This window comes from Leptonotus elevatus, chromosome 19 (assembly GCF_054856555.1).
Source record: "Leptonotus elevatus isolate MCC_2025b chromosome 19, RoL_Lele_1.0, whole genome shotgun sequence".
Lineage (NCBI taxonomy): Eukaryota > Metazoa > Chordata > Actinopteri > Syngnathiformes > Syngnathidae > Leptonotus > Leptonotus elevatus.
The window spans coordinates 13,363,923-13,380,017 of NC_141257.1; the positions used below are offsets into that span (position 1 = coordinate 13,363,923).

At 36.0% G+C, this 16,095-nt stretch overlaps 1 protein-coding gene across 1 annotated transcript in view; it reads left to right on the plus strand.

Moving 5' to 3' along the window:
* Positions 1–16,095, plus strand: part of osbpl10a (oxysterol binding protein-like 10a) — a 46,560-nt gene that overhangs the window by 14,162 nt on the left and 16,303 nt on the right. Inside the window, exons 3-5 of the mRNA XM_086063006.1 lie at positions 1,590–1,669; positions 4,119–4,187; positions 9,569–9,766. Coding sequence (XP_085919132.1) covers positions 1,590–1,669; positions 4,119–4,187; positions 9,569–9,766 — 347 coding nt within the window. The remainder of the gene's footprint in view (positions 1–1,589; positions 1,670–4,118; positions 4,188–9,568; positions 9,767–16,095) is intronic.

Genomic DNA, 16,095 nt, shown 5'->3' on the forward strand with positions numbered 1-16,095 from the left:
TACAAATTTGAACTGACAGATTTCGTTTGTTGTAGTTCTTGGTGAGGGTTTCTTCATTCCACAATTAGTTGGTCAAAATGCTGTACAACATGTTTACGAGTGTCTTTCACATGTAAATAAACTAGTGATTAGCATATGAAATCAAGTTCACCTTATTTGCATATTCAAATCTGATAATTCTGCTCCTTTGTTTGTAAAGTGCATCTAATGAGAATCTCCATGGTAGCATTGTGAATGTCTAATCATTTAAATTTGAATTAGAGTTGTCAAAATGTATCAATTAATTGACAAGTAATCCATTATCAAATTAATCGGCAACTATTTTATTAATCGAGTCTTCGTTTAAAATTGTCCAAATCTTATGATTTCAGCATGTGAACAGTAATTGTTCACTGATTTCTGTAGTCCTTCATGAAAGAAGACTGGTTATCTGCTGTGTTTAATCAACATAAGACATTTGCAAACATCTGTTTTTACTTTGGGAAACAATGACCGAACCGTTAATATAGTACAATAAATAATTTATAATTAAAATAATCAATAAAATAATAATTTATAATAATAAATACACTTTAATGCAAAATTAAAATGAATCACATTAGTCGATTAATCCATTCTAAAAATATTTGATAGTGACAGCAGTTCTTTTCAGGGCCCTGACCAATATGGATTTTTTTTAGGCTGTTGTTGATTCCGACATGGCAGGATAAAATTCAGAAAACCGATTAATTCGCAAATAAATTGCAAAACATATATAATGAATAGAATATCATATTTTTTGGTCCCTTAACGAGTCCAACAGGCAAAACTACGTAAAATTGGTCTCTTTTGTTGTTGTTGTTGCTGTTTCCAAAATAACTAATATCAGCCGATTAATCGTCCGGAAATTGTTGACATTTTTATTTGAAATGTTGCAGTGAAGTGTCATTTTCAGTTCTGTAGCTGAGTTTGCTATCTCTCAATGTGAGATGAGGGACGTCCTGTCAAAGTTAGTTTGCTGTGGCTCGAGTTCCCAAGTGAAGAACAACAAACAGCCAAGGAGTCAGGTGCAGCAGTTTGGATCTGATTGACACCTCTGCGGCAGACTCTACTGTTTATTTTCTGCAAGGTTGCACTCAAGCAGCCTCTTCTCATGAGAGCCTAGTAAGAAAAATTGTGCTTTGTAAAAACATTGGATGATTGTTTAGCACCTGGATACTTTGAAAGTACCTCAAACTATGTATGTTGTTTCAAAGATGACAACGTATGATCTATTTGGTGGTCTCAATGCGGGGACCTTGCAAATAAATGCCACTCCTGCATTTTAGGGATTCAATGTTAAGAGTAAGACAGTAATGTGATATTCTTATTCAACTAATTTGCTTAAGGAAAAAGCGATCTGTAGATGGCGAGACTTGTTCCAACCTTACTCAAATTCATCTGTGCAATTGGACTGTATAAAAGAAAACGAATGGCATCCCTCAGTAGACATGAAGACTCTTTTAACTACATATCGACCCGACTGTGAACTCCTGTAAGAGTTTATTGCATGGATAGGAAGAGAGCCTGTAAATTAACTTTTGATTATTCTTTTTTTTGTATCTTTCCAGCATCTGATGCCAAAGAGCAGCAGTATTGGGTTAGCCAGCTCCAAGCGTGTGCCAGGCGACATTCTGACTGCAGTGCCAAGGTAAAAAATATAAATAAATAAAATAAGATACAGATAGTTTTTAGTGCTCAACATTCTGCATGTGAAGTTAAAACAAGACTATACTAAGGCGACGTGCACTTATTTGAGCTCATTTGCTCCCAAAAACGCATAAATACGATTTTAAATATTACCATGCTCCCAAAGACATTTTTTTTACGTGTTTTTTTTTTTATGATAGAGCATTTGATGCAGCCTCTGAACTGAAGAGTATGCATAGAGCAATGGTAGTTATTACAAAAACGGCCAGCAGGTGGCAGCAGAGTATAAGAGATCAACCAGGGCCACGTTGCAACAAGCTCTTTTCTCCAGTGTTTTAAACAGGTTTGTGAATAATGATGAAACTTAGCCATAATACTAATTGCTGCAAAAAGACAACATATAGAAATATACATTTTTTTCCTTATGAAAGAATAGACTTTAATCTTTCTTTTGGTACGTTCCATGTTTTTATAGCAATAGAACACAATATTCTGTGGGCCTTGCAAAATCAGTCAAGATCCAGTAAAACAGCCGAGAGCGAAGGGGGTTGCTTCAGTGAAAATGGCTGGGAGTGAATGAGTTAATGATTGTGAGGATAAGCAGTTTGCAAAATGGATGGATGATTGGATTAATCAGATTAATTATGTTGGTGATCAAATAAAAAAAAAAAGATTTATTATTTTATTCATAAACAAGACATTATTTCAAATTGTCAGTGAAGGATTTGGATATTTTTAAATCAAACCATTAATCGATTGTCAAAAATAATACTCGATTAGTTATTGATTAATTGTTGCACCGTCCCTGTATACCACGTATGTATGTGAAGAAAGCCGGGACTACGTTTTTCCATTACTGTTTTTATTGTTATCAGGTCATCTGTATTTTCCCCTCTCCTCTATTTATTTATAAAAAATTAAAAAAAATAAATAAATAAATAAATAAAGCCTATAGCTCAGGCTCAAGGTAAAAATGTGATCTGCCTTCATAAGTATTAATATCACATTGTCCAAAACGGAATTGTACAGTAGGATGAAATGAAAATGAGATTATATTTTTAATCCCAAACCCCCATAACAGGGCACCGCCTCTTTGCTTGGACTCATTTTGTGGTAAATAGAGTTGAATGTCACACATCTCAAAACAAAAACAAAAAAAACAGCAATTGTGAAAACAGAAACAGCACTTTGATGAATATGAACAACAATTGCAGTACTTTTTACTTTCAATCATAACAATAATGCCTCCTAATGAAGAGAGCTGCATGACTCTCTAACTAAAAAGGAACATAAACAAGCGGCGTTCTCTGATGTGAGCCAGGCGCCATCAATTTGATGTTGTGTTCACCTTGGCCTGTCCTCCATCACCACATCAAGTCTGAGGAAAGGTTGTTGTTTTGTTGCAGACGTCAATAGACATGACAATTCCATAACAGCATTTATTCTGAAATATACTTATATGCCACATACAACTCAAGAATATTTAGCTTTTGCATTACCGGGATGCTTAGTGAAATTGCAATTGTTTTTAACCCCACCTCAATTTTGTGATTGCGATTTAATATGCCATTATTTTTTCAAGTTCCTTTTCTATACCTTGAATATTGCCAAATGTCAATAAATGTGTGCTTACATGTGTTAATTTAGTGGGTTGAGAAATCCCATAATCTAGGATATTAATCTGAATTAGGGTGTCCGGCGATTACAATTTTTAATTAATCGCATGACTTCAAAAGTTACGATTATTCGCAAATTTTATATCTGTTCTTATAGCTGTTCTAAGTTAAAACAAATTTTTTAATCGTGGTTAATTGCATGACTTCAAAAGTTAACTCATAATTAATCGCACATTTTATATCTGTTGTAAATGTACAACATAAAATGTTGACATAAAATGTTGACATAAAATGTTGACATAAAAGTGGAAAAATGTTAAACTAATATAAATATGGCTGCATATTGTAGTCATTGATACAGTAATTTCATAATAAATCATAAAATTGAGGAAATAAAAAAAAGTTGTAGTGTACTATAAAAAGTTTGTGATATTGATTTGTGTTGAGGTCATTTTCTGCCACTAGATGGCATAATTGCATTTGTAAGACGTTGGTGACAGCTCAGTGCATTTCTCTTTTCATATTAAGAGCTATCTAATCTTTAACATGAAGTAACTTGTAAAATTCTTCACAATTCTTGCATTATTATTACATTTTTTTACTGCTAAATGTTTACGTAGACGTGTCTGCTGCCTTGCGACTGGAATTCCTCGTACAGGCAGTCATTAATCGCGCGTTAAAAAAAAAGTGGCATCAAAGGAACTTTAAATTACCTCAAAATTAACACACTAATTTTGACACCCCTAATATGAATACAACTTTACAATAATGGATATGACTTGAATTCATTTTCTATGTTATACTTTCTGAAACCAATGTCTGTGTGGCTACTAGGTAAGGAAGTTGAAGGGCTCAGATGAACACCTGAGTGCAGAAGAATCAGGGGGAGGACAAGACGTGCTGGTGAGTCACTAATAAACACACACGGCCATCTTATTAAAGATGTGCAGTGCTTCATAGTGGAGATGTACTCCTCTGTGACAGCATGTACCTGCCATGTGCTTATTAAGCGTCATTGTTCAGCTCTTGTTCCCCACGCCAGACAGCTGCTGGCATGACAAAGGTGAACGTTGAAGAGGAAATAAATCGAAAAGATGGGATTGAAGTAGTCGGGAAAACAAATCAAAATGTGCTTCTGTCTTGCTGTCGGCACACGTGGACTTTTTCCTGGTTGTTGACGGCTGCTCTGGTTACGTGGACTGAGTGGTGGTTGCGGTATAAATTTAATTCACCCCACAGTAACTATGTATCATGATATAAACTAAACTAAAGAAACAATATATAGTGGACGTATTTCTAAATGAGTTACTAGTAGATAGGTAGCTAAATTGATTTTTTTTTAAAAACACACAGAAAATATATACAGCTTGTTGTGGAGATCTCAAAACTCTAAATTAAAACTATAAATGACAATATTGATATCAGAAATATTTAACATACCGTACTATATTCTTGACCTTCCAGAAAATATTGATGCATGTGTGTACTGTGTATATTAGACACCAGGGTTATTATAGTTTTGGATTTTTTCATTTTAGTTAGTTTTTATTTAGTTTTAAGTTTTTGTTTTTTTAAATGTAGTTAGTTCTAATTCGTTTTCAGGGTGGTTCTACTTAGTTTTAGTTAGTTTCAGTATTAATTTTTGTTTTGTGCGTAGAGGTGGCAAATCCAGGTCCTGAAAACCTTGCCACAGTGTGGCTTGAGCTATTGATGCTAGCTAGCTAGCTATCGCTCTAGTAGGGTTAACTAGCACCATGGGAGCTAGCCAGGGAGCTAGCTAGCTACCTGGGGTTAAAGCCAAACTGTGACAGGGTTTTTACTTTCTGGACCTGGATTTGCCACCTCTGCTTGTGCGCAATATTTAATAAACACCATGGGAAAATTAGAAAAGTAACACATTTCTTATGTAGCGTTGTATCTGAAGGTGCTTTTCTATTGGCTGCTGCTAAATGACATCACTTCTGTGTGACACTTTCAAACGTCCTTATTCCGGTTAAATAAATATACTTAAAATCACATTTAAAATCATCCCCAAAGGCTCATGCATTAAATTAATTACCAAAGACTAAAACGAAGGGCATTTTTGATATAATTATAGTTAGTTTTAGTTAGTTTTGTAAACATAAAATGTTAGTTTGGGTTTTTTGAAAAGCATTTTCTTTTTCTTTTTATTTCGTTTGAATTTTTCGTTAGTTTTCGTTAACTAAAATACTCTTTCTAGACACATACTAATTTCCGTCTTAATTGCTTTTTATAGTTGACTCGTCTTTACTGTAAAGTGGTTCCAGGCATATTTCTACTAGGGCTGTACCACGTCGTAAACACTTATACTTCTTATTTTAGATTGGCTTAGCGGTTAGCATTGTTTGCTATAACAGGGGTCTGGAGCCACATGTTGCTCTTTAGTCCCTCTCCTGTGGCTCCAACTGGTTCTTATTTTTATTTTTTTATTAGATATTAGTTAAAAAAATGTAAAGAGTCCAAATTTTTTAATTGTCAGAAAAAGAGATGAAAGCTATATGAAAACGTTTTTTAAATTACCAAAAAATATCCAAAAAGTGACCGTCCAATGTCTTAAAAGGAAAAGGAAAAGCAGAAAATGACCATAAAATGACCATAAAATTTGCCCAAATATCAGAGAATTGAGTAAAAAATCCAGAAAAGAAAACGTTCAGGAAGTAATCATAAAATGTCCAAAAACAAAAGAAGAAATCCCCAAAATTACCATAAAATGTCTTCACAATTGGCAAAAGTCAGAATTTTTTTTTAAAGACAGAAAATAAAGCATTTAGAGTAGTTATAAAATATCCCAAAACAAAAGATGATTTTCTGAAAATTACAATAAAATGTCCACAAAATTGCCCAAAATGTCAGAAAACTGATAGCAAAAAAAGCAGAACAAAGTGTAAAAAAAATAGCCATAAAATGTCTAAAAAAGGAAGAAATGCAGAAAATTACCATAACATGCCCATTAAAGTGCCAAAAATATATTTTTTTAAATTGACAGAGCAGCAGAAAAATCAAAAAATTTATGAAAAGTCTGAAAAATTGCCAAAACTATATTCACAAGTAGAAGAAAAGGAATTACTTATTGGATGCTGCATATTTTTGTTATGGTGCATCTGTAATGACCTTTTATGCCCTCAGTACATATAGCTCCAGACAGATTTTTGGTTCTTTATTTGGCCTAAAATGGCACTTTTGACAGGAACGGTCGGTGACCCTGTTTTATAGTGACAAACGTGTGTGTCAGACTCAGAAGTATAATGTATTGGAGGCGGAGGTGAAAATGTGTGACTTAAGACAGGACAGCGTTTAGCCATGCTAGCTAGCTAGCAGCCTCAGCTGCACTGTTGTTTTCAAACAGCACCGATTAAATGGATTATCCAAGTATCTCACTCCATTAGCTAATTGATTTGAACGAAAACTGCAACGCAGCTGTTAAATGTAGCAGTGAAGTGACAAATGTTTGTGGTCTCCAGGTTTTGAGGACCTCATTTATTTCATGTGTTTCACTGCTCCAAACATTTCCAGGAGCAACACACCTACCTGCATGTGTTGAATGTGTCTTATTTATTGTAACATTTGCAGGAGCCAGAGCTTAAATTTTTCCCCTCACCTCTTATTTGATACAAATGCAAGAGCAGTCAGGTTGTCTAGCTGAATATAATCTTTCTCCTCAGAACATTTGGCCCTGTTCTTTGTGCCACTTTGCACCCACAGTTTATTAGCTGATTGCGGAGCTCCCCGCACACGAAAACTCAGGTCGGCACAGAAGCAAAGCGGACTAACAGGAAGTGTAGGAAGAGTCAGTCTGATGGCATAAAGCAAACAGGATTTCTTTGCCTTCTTTGTTACACCTTTTTTTTTGAAAATGTAGTCAGTTAAACTACAGTGGCATTCTTTAATAAAATATGACAAAACAAGTCATTTATATTGTCTGGTTAGCAGTTTTCTTACCCCCACACAAAAGCTATAGTGGACATTGGAAAGGTAAAAGTATGTGCTCACAGAGGATCTAATGTGGAGGTAATGAATGTATCCTGTGGTGTAAAATGTGACAGATCAGCATCTGACCGTTGGACCTTACGCCCACGCTGCAGGGCCATATCTGCCTACTGCTGAGTGAAAGCAAAGAACCAGCAAGATAGGAAGTGACAGTATTGGAATTGTTTTCCCAGATCCAAATAAATGGTAACACTAACAAAGAATGTCTTGCACAAAGACATTTATTTATCTCTTTTCATGGTTGTCAGATTTGTTTCTAGCCATTCTTTGATATTTTTAGTTTTTTTTCCTTTTAGTATGTTTTGGGTGGAGGGCCCGTGCTTGAGATCAAGCTTTCTAACCCTCAACCACACATTTTCTCCACAATGCTTTGATAGTCTTGAGATTTCATTGAACCCTTCACAGATAACCAGTGCTTGAGGAGCAAAGCAGCCCCAGAACAAAACCATACTACTATAGTTTCTTTGCTTTGTATGCTTATTTGTCAAAGTATGACAAAATAATGAATGCATAGGGGTGGGAATCTTTGACGGTCTCACCACTGGATTCAATTCTGATTTTTGGCTATGCGATGCGATTCAAAATCAATTTTTGATTCAAAATGATTTCTGCTTCAGTCGCTGCTTCACTCCAGTTAAGGTTAACTGTAAAACTAAACACACAAAATGTAGACAATTACACACAGTGCACACTTAAATGAACTTTGTTTAGCTTGTTTTCTGAACGTAGCTATCTCAATGCTATCTTATGCACAATGGAAAAGCGCCATCGACTCGCTAACGCTAATTAGCGCACTACTCGCGGCACTCAAAAGAACAGCTATTTATACAAAATGCTGCAGGAATGTATACAGAGAAATATCTTAGCATTACTCACAGGCTTGTATTGACATGAATTAATTTGAACTTTTTTCTTCTACTCTTTAATGTGGCTGACTTACTACAAGAGTGTATCTGAACCACACGGCCCCTAAGTGGCCAAATCGTGTACAACATGAACAACGCTCACAATAAAGGCACACACGAACAAGGGCAATAAAGTATCAAATAAATAAATAATCATAAATAAGGTAATGTGTGGGGATTTAAAAATCAGTATTACCTATTTATTTGAGTCATTTCCCTCTCCCCTTCTTGTCCAGACATATTTTTGGGTTCAATAAGTTCTTTGCAGTTAATGAAATGCTCGGGGCTCTGTTCCAGTTATAGAGGACAAAACCTCAATTCTTAATGCTGTTCCTTCTCTGCTTGCTCATGGCTTGTCTTTGCACAATGCAACACTGTTCTCTCCTGTAAGCTGATTAAGTCCTGCCCCAAAACATCACAAGGGACCTATGTAATATAAATCTCACTCTTCAGAAATTGGATGCATCTGATGACCGCGGCGAAGTAACGTGCTTTTTAGTTACTACAGAGAAAGTAGGATGACCTCAGCTGGTTGTTTGCCTTTCAGTGGGCAGTGCTCTGTTGTGAAAGTTTGGTCTATTTTGTTTTCACCAGACCTCTGTTATCTCGGGGCAAATCATCTCTGGTTTCCCTGTCCACTATTCAGAAAGAAAGGCAGACCTGTGAGGATAACTGAAATTTCATCTGAAAGCACAATAACCTTACATTTTTACATTTTATATATAATAATGATACTATATATGCAGAGGTGGCAAATCCAGGTCCAGAAAGTAAAAACCCTGCCACAGTTTGGCTTTAGCTTCTAAGTGCTAGCTAGGTAGCTAGTTCCCTAGCAGGTAAACAAGCACAGTGGGTGCTGGCTAGCTAGCTAGCTCACTCCTTAGCAGGTAAATGAGCACCATGGGTGCTAGCTAGCTAGCTAGCTCCCTAGCAGGTAAACAAGCACAATGGGAGCTAGCTATGGAGCAAGCTAACTAGCACCTGAGGCTAAAGCCAAACTGTGGCAGGATTTTTACTTTCTGGACCTGGATTTGCCCCCTATGTACATATGTTATTCATATATTGATTTATATAATAATGATACTATATATGCAGGGGTGGCAAATCCAGGTCCAGAAAGTAAAAACCCTGCCACAGTTTGGCTTTAGTTCCTAGTACTGGCTTGCTAGCTCGCTCCTTAGCAGATAAACGAGCACCATGGGTGCTAGCTAGCTATCTAGCTAACTAGCACCTGAGGCTAAAGCCAAACTGTGGCACGATTTTTACTTTCTGGACCTGGATTTGGTACCTCTGTATATATGTTATTCATATATTGATTTATATAGGCCTATATATATCCTGAAATATTTATTATTTATTATCATTCCATAGGGCTCGTCATCGTCTGGTCGCAACCGTAGCTTCTCCCTCCTCCCACACCTCACGCCAACGTCATCACCGGCTTCTCAGAGGCAACTGGCCCACACGCCTTCGCCGGCCAACATCGTCACAATAACACACCACAAGTCACCGGCAGCAGCGCGGCGGGCCAAGAGTCAGTACCCAGGACGGCTGCTAGAGGTTAAAGAGGTGGGTGCCAAATATGTGACTACAACGACAGATGTGCAGCAGTAATTTAAAACATGGTCAAATTCTATATAATGGGGATATTTGGATTTCATATCAAAAGATATTTTGAGTCAAAAGTTGAGAATTGTAGCTTGAACTCACCCACTTTTGTGAGCAAAAATGTTGGAACAGACATGATTAAATTAACTTTAAGTGGACAATATTTCATATATGGTGGCATAATCCTTACTTGCAATAACTGCATCAAGCCTGTCACCCATTGACTTCACCAGATTCTTCATTTGAAATACTTTCCCAGGCCTTTACTGCAGCCTCTTTCAGTTCTTTCTAAATAACATGAAATAAAAGCCAAATGAACGTACTGTTCTAATAATTTTAGAGGGGTTTAACTTCAAATTATGCCGTTTCAACTTTATCCTCTGTTGCTGTAAACATTTTGCTGCAATTGCTCTAACGCTAGAAGAGACTTTGCCAGAAACAAGGCTTGTCCCTCTGTAGAATACCATATTTTCACGACTATAAGGCGCACTTTAAAGTCTTGAATTTTCCCAAAAATCGACGGTGCGCCTAATAGTGAGGAGGGCTTTGTGTGTGGACAAAGGTCCAAAATCTGACTGACTGTGGGAGAGGACTTCCCGCACACTTTACTTATATACAAGAAAGGCGGACCTGACTAAGGACAGACACGAGAGCACGGAAGTCAATTTGGTGGCGAGTTCTTATACCAATTTTTATAGCAATAGAACACAATATTCTGTGGGCCTTGCAAAGTCAGTCAGTCAAAATCCAGTAAAACAGCCGGGAGCGAATGGGGTTGCTTCAGTAAAAATGGCTGGGAGTGAATAAGTTAAAAAAGATACTGTCTTCATTTTACTTTTAATAAAAACAAACTTTATTCCTAAACTTCACAGTTAAAAACACTTCCAATTAAGTGGCAAAACCGAGTGTCATTTTCATTTTTAAAGTAATTTGTAATCGAATTTAGTTACTTAAATAAAGTAATCAGTAAAGTAACTGGTTAACTTTTTCAAGGTAACTGACAACTCTGTTTATTTTATACTATACATCTGGGCTCAGATTGTTGTTTCAGCAACTGTTTTCTCGAAATTATCGGACAATAAATTGGATAACGATATCTAGTTGGCTAAGATATCTGGGTCAAGGGCGCGTTCCTCCGACATTCCAAAAACATGACCGATTTTTCTGTAATTTGTGATTGTCTATTTATATATTTATTTTTGTATTTATTTCCACATGTATTTTTATTTTTAGTTTTGTAATCTCGTTTTTGGAATTTATTTGTATTTTATTTATTTATTCATGTCTATCTATATATTTTGTTGTTTTTATTTCCTTTTATTATTATTTTTTCATTTTTGAATTATATTTTTATATCCGTTTTTATTTTCCTTATTCATTTATTTATTTATTTTTTATTTTGGCATTTTTGGTCCTCCATAAGCAGTGTTGTTCAAGTTACTTTTGAAAATTAAAGAGTTATAGTTACTTCTGTAAAAAAGTAACTAATCACTTTACTAGTTTTTGTGTTAAAAAGTTAGACTTTTTTTTTTTTTTTGCAACAGTTTTCCTGAATAATTGGACAGTTAATTGGATATCTCTCTATAGTTGGCTAAGACATCTGGATCAAGGGCGGTTTCCTCTGACATTCTAAAAACACAACCGATTTTACCTGGCCATCTTTCAGTCATTTGTGAGAGTGTACGGTCGATTGTCAATGAATCCAGGGTGTAAAGAAAGGGCCTTCGTCTTTGCATGAGAATAACAATACCCCAAATGGATTTCAAGATCACTAACAAACATTTGAAAGTTTCCCACTTTGACTGCATTCCGTGCAAAGATCTTCCTTTCATGCCTCTGTGGCCCCTCTTCAAGTCGTGCAGTTCCCCATTCCGATGCGCCGCGCTATCATCTCGCTAAGAATATCTCATCCACTGCGTTGACAGAAAGAGAGCATCTTGCCGTCAGTGAATGGAGAATCCTTTCTCACCTCTAAGGAGCAGACTGCTCCGCCTCTTCGAGTCAACCTGCTGCAGTGTTAGTGAATACCGAGCAGATGGCGTGCTCATTAAGTAAAACAAACACTCCTCTGGTGCTTGTGTTTCCGCGTCAGACTCAAAAAAAACAAAAAAAACAAAGCCCTCTGTGATTTGTGATTCATTCTGTTTGGCTTCACATTCGTCTGACCTGATTGCTACAGTAGCTTCTATTTCATACTTCTTCCCAATTTGTCATCTTTCTTTCATTCCTAACAGCAGGAGGATGTTGATGCTGACTGTGCAGGAGACTGCTTGTACTGTGATTTATATCTTCGGGCACATTTGATAGACAAAGAAGCTGCTGCATGCAGATATGGATGAGATTTATGGGCAAACTTTACTACAGAACGTCACGTTGTATGGCACATGCATTTTCTGGTCATTCGTAATGTTCACTCTTGGCTTCTTCACACACGCGGGAATTTATGCATGATTTGTCTTGTCGGCATCACTTAAGCTTCCAGGCTGGAAGCCAACAGATGCACAGTTGGGATTCTTGTCATTGCAAAATTTTTGCTCTGTCAAATTCACACGGCTCATTAAATGCGCATAAACAAAAAAAAAAAAAAAGCTTACTACTGTAAAATGTTCTCTACTCTGGGACTGGGCTCGAACACTTAGATAGCCTTGAATTTAAAATTTTCACCTTACCATCAAGACAGTTTGCTTTGAACAAAATTGCTAATTGCTTGCTAATGGTAATAGACCGATTATGGGTGGGGTCGATTATTGGCGCCGATATTCGGCATTTGTATTGGCCTGTTTTAAAGGGGAAGTCTTGACAATAATATTTTATATGTGACCTTACCAGTCTAAACATGACATTCTGATTAATAATACATTTGTGGAATATGAGTTATTAAGCAAAATTCAGCCGTTTTTATCCATCTCAGGGGGCCACCTTCTGATATTGATAAAAACTGCTGGATTTTGATGCTTAACTCATGTTCCACTCACACAATATTAACCAGAATAACTGTTTAGACTAGTGGGGCTGCATGGAACATATTATATATAACATATTATAGTCAAGACATTTTTGGGGGGGTCGACTTCCCCTTTAAAAATGTGAGTGGCGATGAAGCATCCATTTAAAACTAATGGAAACAATTTATTTACTGTACATTTTCAGTTAACTTTATAAGAAATGCTGCTGTACGGAAGAGGATTAGGGCCAGTGAAGAGAAAAAATGGGTTAGCAAGATTCTCACTTTCTTCTCAAAATTCTGACTTTAAAGGTGTACTCCAGGATCTTCTCGGAAAGTAGAAGCCAAACGTCCGTTTGTCACTTTCTAAAAACTGCGCATGCAAAAGACCATCCTACCAGCTCTCCTTCTCGTCCGCCTATCATATGCCGGGAACGTGCGGGCTCATCCTCATCTTCATCAGTCCCTGCGGCCGGCCTCACTTCATAGATGGATGTCTTCTTGCGGCTGTCAGCCATTTTCAAAGTATGCGGTGAGATGGGTGGAGCTACAACGACGAATGGCTGAATCCGAAGCTCATCGGTTGCATGCTACAAACATTCGAAGTGCGCATGCGCAGCTATTAACGAGCACGCACGACATCGTTACGGCAGATTGATTGACGGGATCGAGAAACAGAGACGCAGGGACAAAATATCCTGGAATACACCTTTAATTCTGACTTGAAAATGAGAATTCTGATTTTAATAACAGAATCCTTTCTTTAAAGTGCAAACTCTCAATTTATCTCTTTAATCTCAGAATTCTGACTTTCAAGTGAGAAGTCTCACTTTAATCTCAGAATTCTCACTTGAATCTCAAAATTCAGATTTTAATCTCAGAATTCTGTCTTTAAAGTGAGAATTCTGACTTTGTGACGTAGAACTATGGATTGTGGGGGAAGTCAGAAAGTCAGAATTCTGACTTTAAAATCAGAATTCTGTGAATAAAGTCAGAATCATGCCAACCTTTTTTCTCTTCACTGGCCCTAATCCTCTACCGTACTGCTGACCCCGGGAACACAAAGATTAACATTTTACATTTCAGAAATTTGGGATTTTTTTTTTACTGTACAAAATTATGCTATATGATATTTATTTGTTTAAATAAATTTTCATTTAACTTCTTAAGACATCCTAATGACCCCGGCCGGGAGCTCCCTGAACTCTTTCTTAGAATTTTGTTGTCTTAAGATAAAAAAATCAATTAAAAAAATTTGAAACATTTTTGCAAATCTGAAAAGTTACTAAATAAACATATGTTTTAAGATATTTCAATAGAGTTGAAGATTTTAAGTCAATATTTTTCCCTTTTACTGAAAAAGAATATCAGCTCAAAATATAATAATAATAATAATAATAATAATAATAATAATAATAATAATAATCTCCTTGACTACTAATAATAGGTATCGGCCCTGAAAAAAAACATTGGTCTATCTCAATTCAACATATTAAAATGTTAATTTCCAAGTGTTTCAAAGAGTTTTTTCCAATGAAGGATTAAAAACAATTTGGATTGAATGAAATTGGCAAAGGCTTTGATCCTAAATCACAACGCCTCAATGATCAAAAGGCTAAAAAGGATTCAGTGCATGATTTTTGTTCGTTGAGAGCCGTCTAGTGTCGAGATGGACCCTCCCAAAGAACTGGTCTTTGCCACATTTGTCACCTTCAATCTGTCCGTCCGTCCGCGCACGCATATATTTATTTGCCCATCTCCTGAGTGTGTGGCAGCGGGAGTCAGACTACATGAGCGTCTCCCCTCTGCCAGCTTGTCACAGCCGACTGATGTGAGCTCATCAAACGGCGGCACGGGCGGGCAGGCGGGCGGCACGGGCGGGCGGGCACTCACTCGCACAGCCATGTTGGAGCTGGATCACTGGGGTTAGGCTATTTCTGGAAACATTGCTGATCCCATTGGCTCCACAGAGAGAAAGTCTGCTTTTTCTGTGTTTGGAAATCGGGCCAGTCTGCTCCCTTTTGGTTTTAGTCATGTCACGTGTGAACAATTTATAGATTACACATTACAAGTACTTTAATAACAGTAAACTAAATGTTATAAATAAGGGGTAGTGTAATAAGTCACTTTTTTTTTCATCTCACACCTCTCTTGTGAGCCTTTTGTCATCTGCAAAATAACATTTGCTGTAAAGGCCCTAGTGATCATGTCACTTCAACATTATTCATGACGTGTTACTAATTCATGGGAACACATGTTCATTAACAGGAACCCTGAAGCTATGTTCAGTTCTATTTATATTTTTACATCTGTCTCTTTTTTCTATGTAATTTTTTTATTATATTTTTGTATCCAATTTTATTTTGACATTTATTTTGACATTTTTGGTCCTCCATAACAGCATATGCAGCATGAAATAAATAAATATGAGAGCAGAACCTTTTTATTTATTGATTGACATTTAATCCTATTTATATATTTATTTTTGTATTTATTTCCACATGTATTTTTTTTATCGTTTTTTTTATTTTTTTTATTTTGTACTTTTTTATTTATGTCTAGCTATATATATTTTTTGTTGTTTTTATTTCCATTTATATTTATTAAAAAAAAATTCGTTTTTGGTCCTCCATATTATATTGTTTTTTAATTATGTTTTTATATCCGTTTTTATTTTCTCTTTTTTATTTTTATTTTGGTCCTCCATAACAGCATCTGCAATATGAGAGCAGAGCCTTTTTATTTATTGAGTGGCATTTAATTCTATTTATATATTTATTTTTGTATTTATTCCCAAATTAATTAATTTGTATTTTTTTGAATCTCGTTTTTTATTTTTGTATTTATTTTTACATACATATTTATATACATTTTGTAGTTTTTATTACCATCCATCCATCCATCCATTTTCTGTACCGCTTGTCCTCACAAGGGTCGCGTTTTATTTTTATTTTTTTATTACCATTTATATTTTTTATATTATTTTTTTTAATTATATTTTTATATCCATTTTTATTTTTCACATGTATTTATTTACTTATTTATAATTTTGCATTTTTGGTCCTCCATAAGGTAGATTCTGTAACAAGACTAAACAATCCGTTCTCAGTGGATCCAATCTAAGTAAACGCATAGCCGAATAATGATTGTTGAGTCTTTTCCATTGACTACAAAAGATGCATATAAGCTCATCCGGCAGCTTTGACTGCTTCTAAAATAGCTCTTGCGCGTCGCTGCAGATAGTGCTTGTCAAGTGCGTGCGGAACACGAGGTGTGGGCTGTGAACATATACAATATTAATGAAGGTAAGATTAGCAACCCGCATACATTAGTGCTTAGAAAAGCT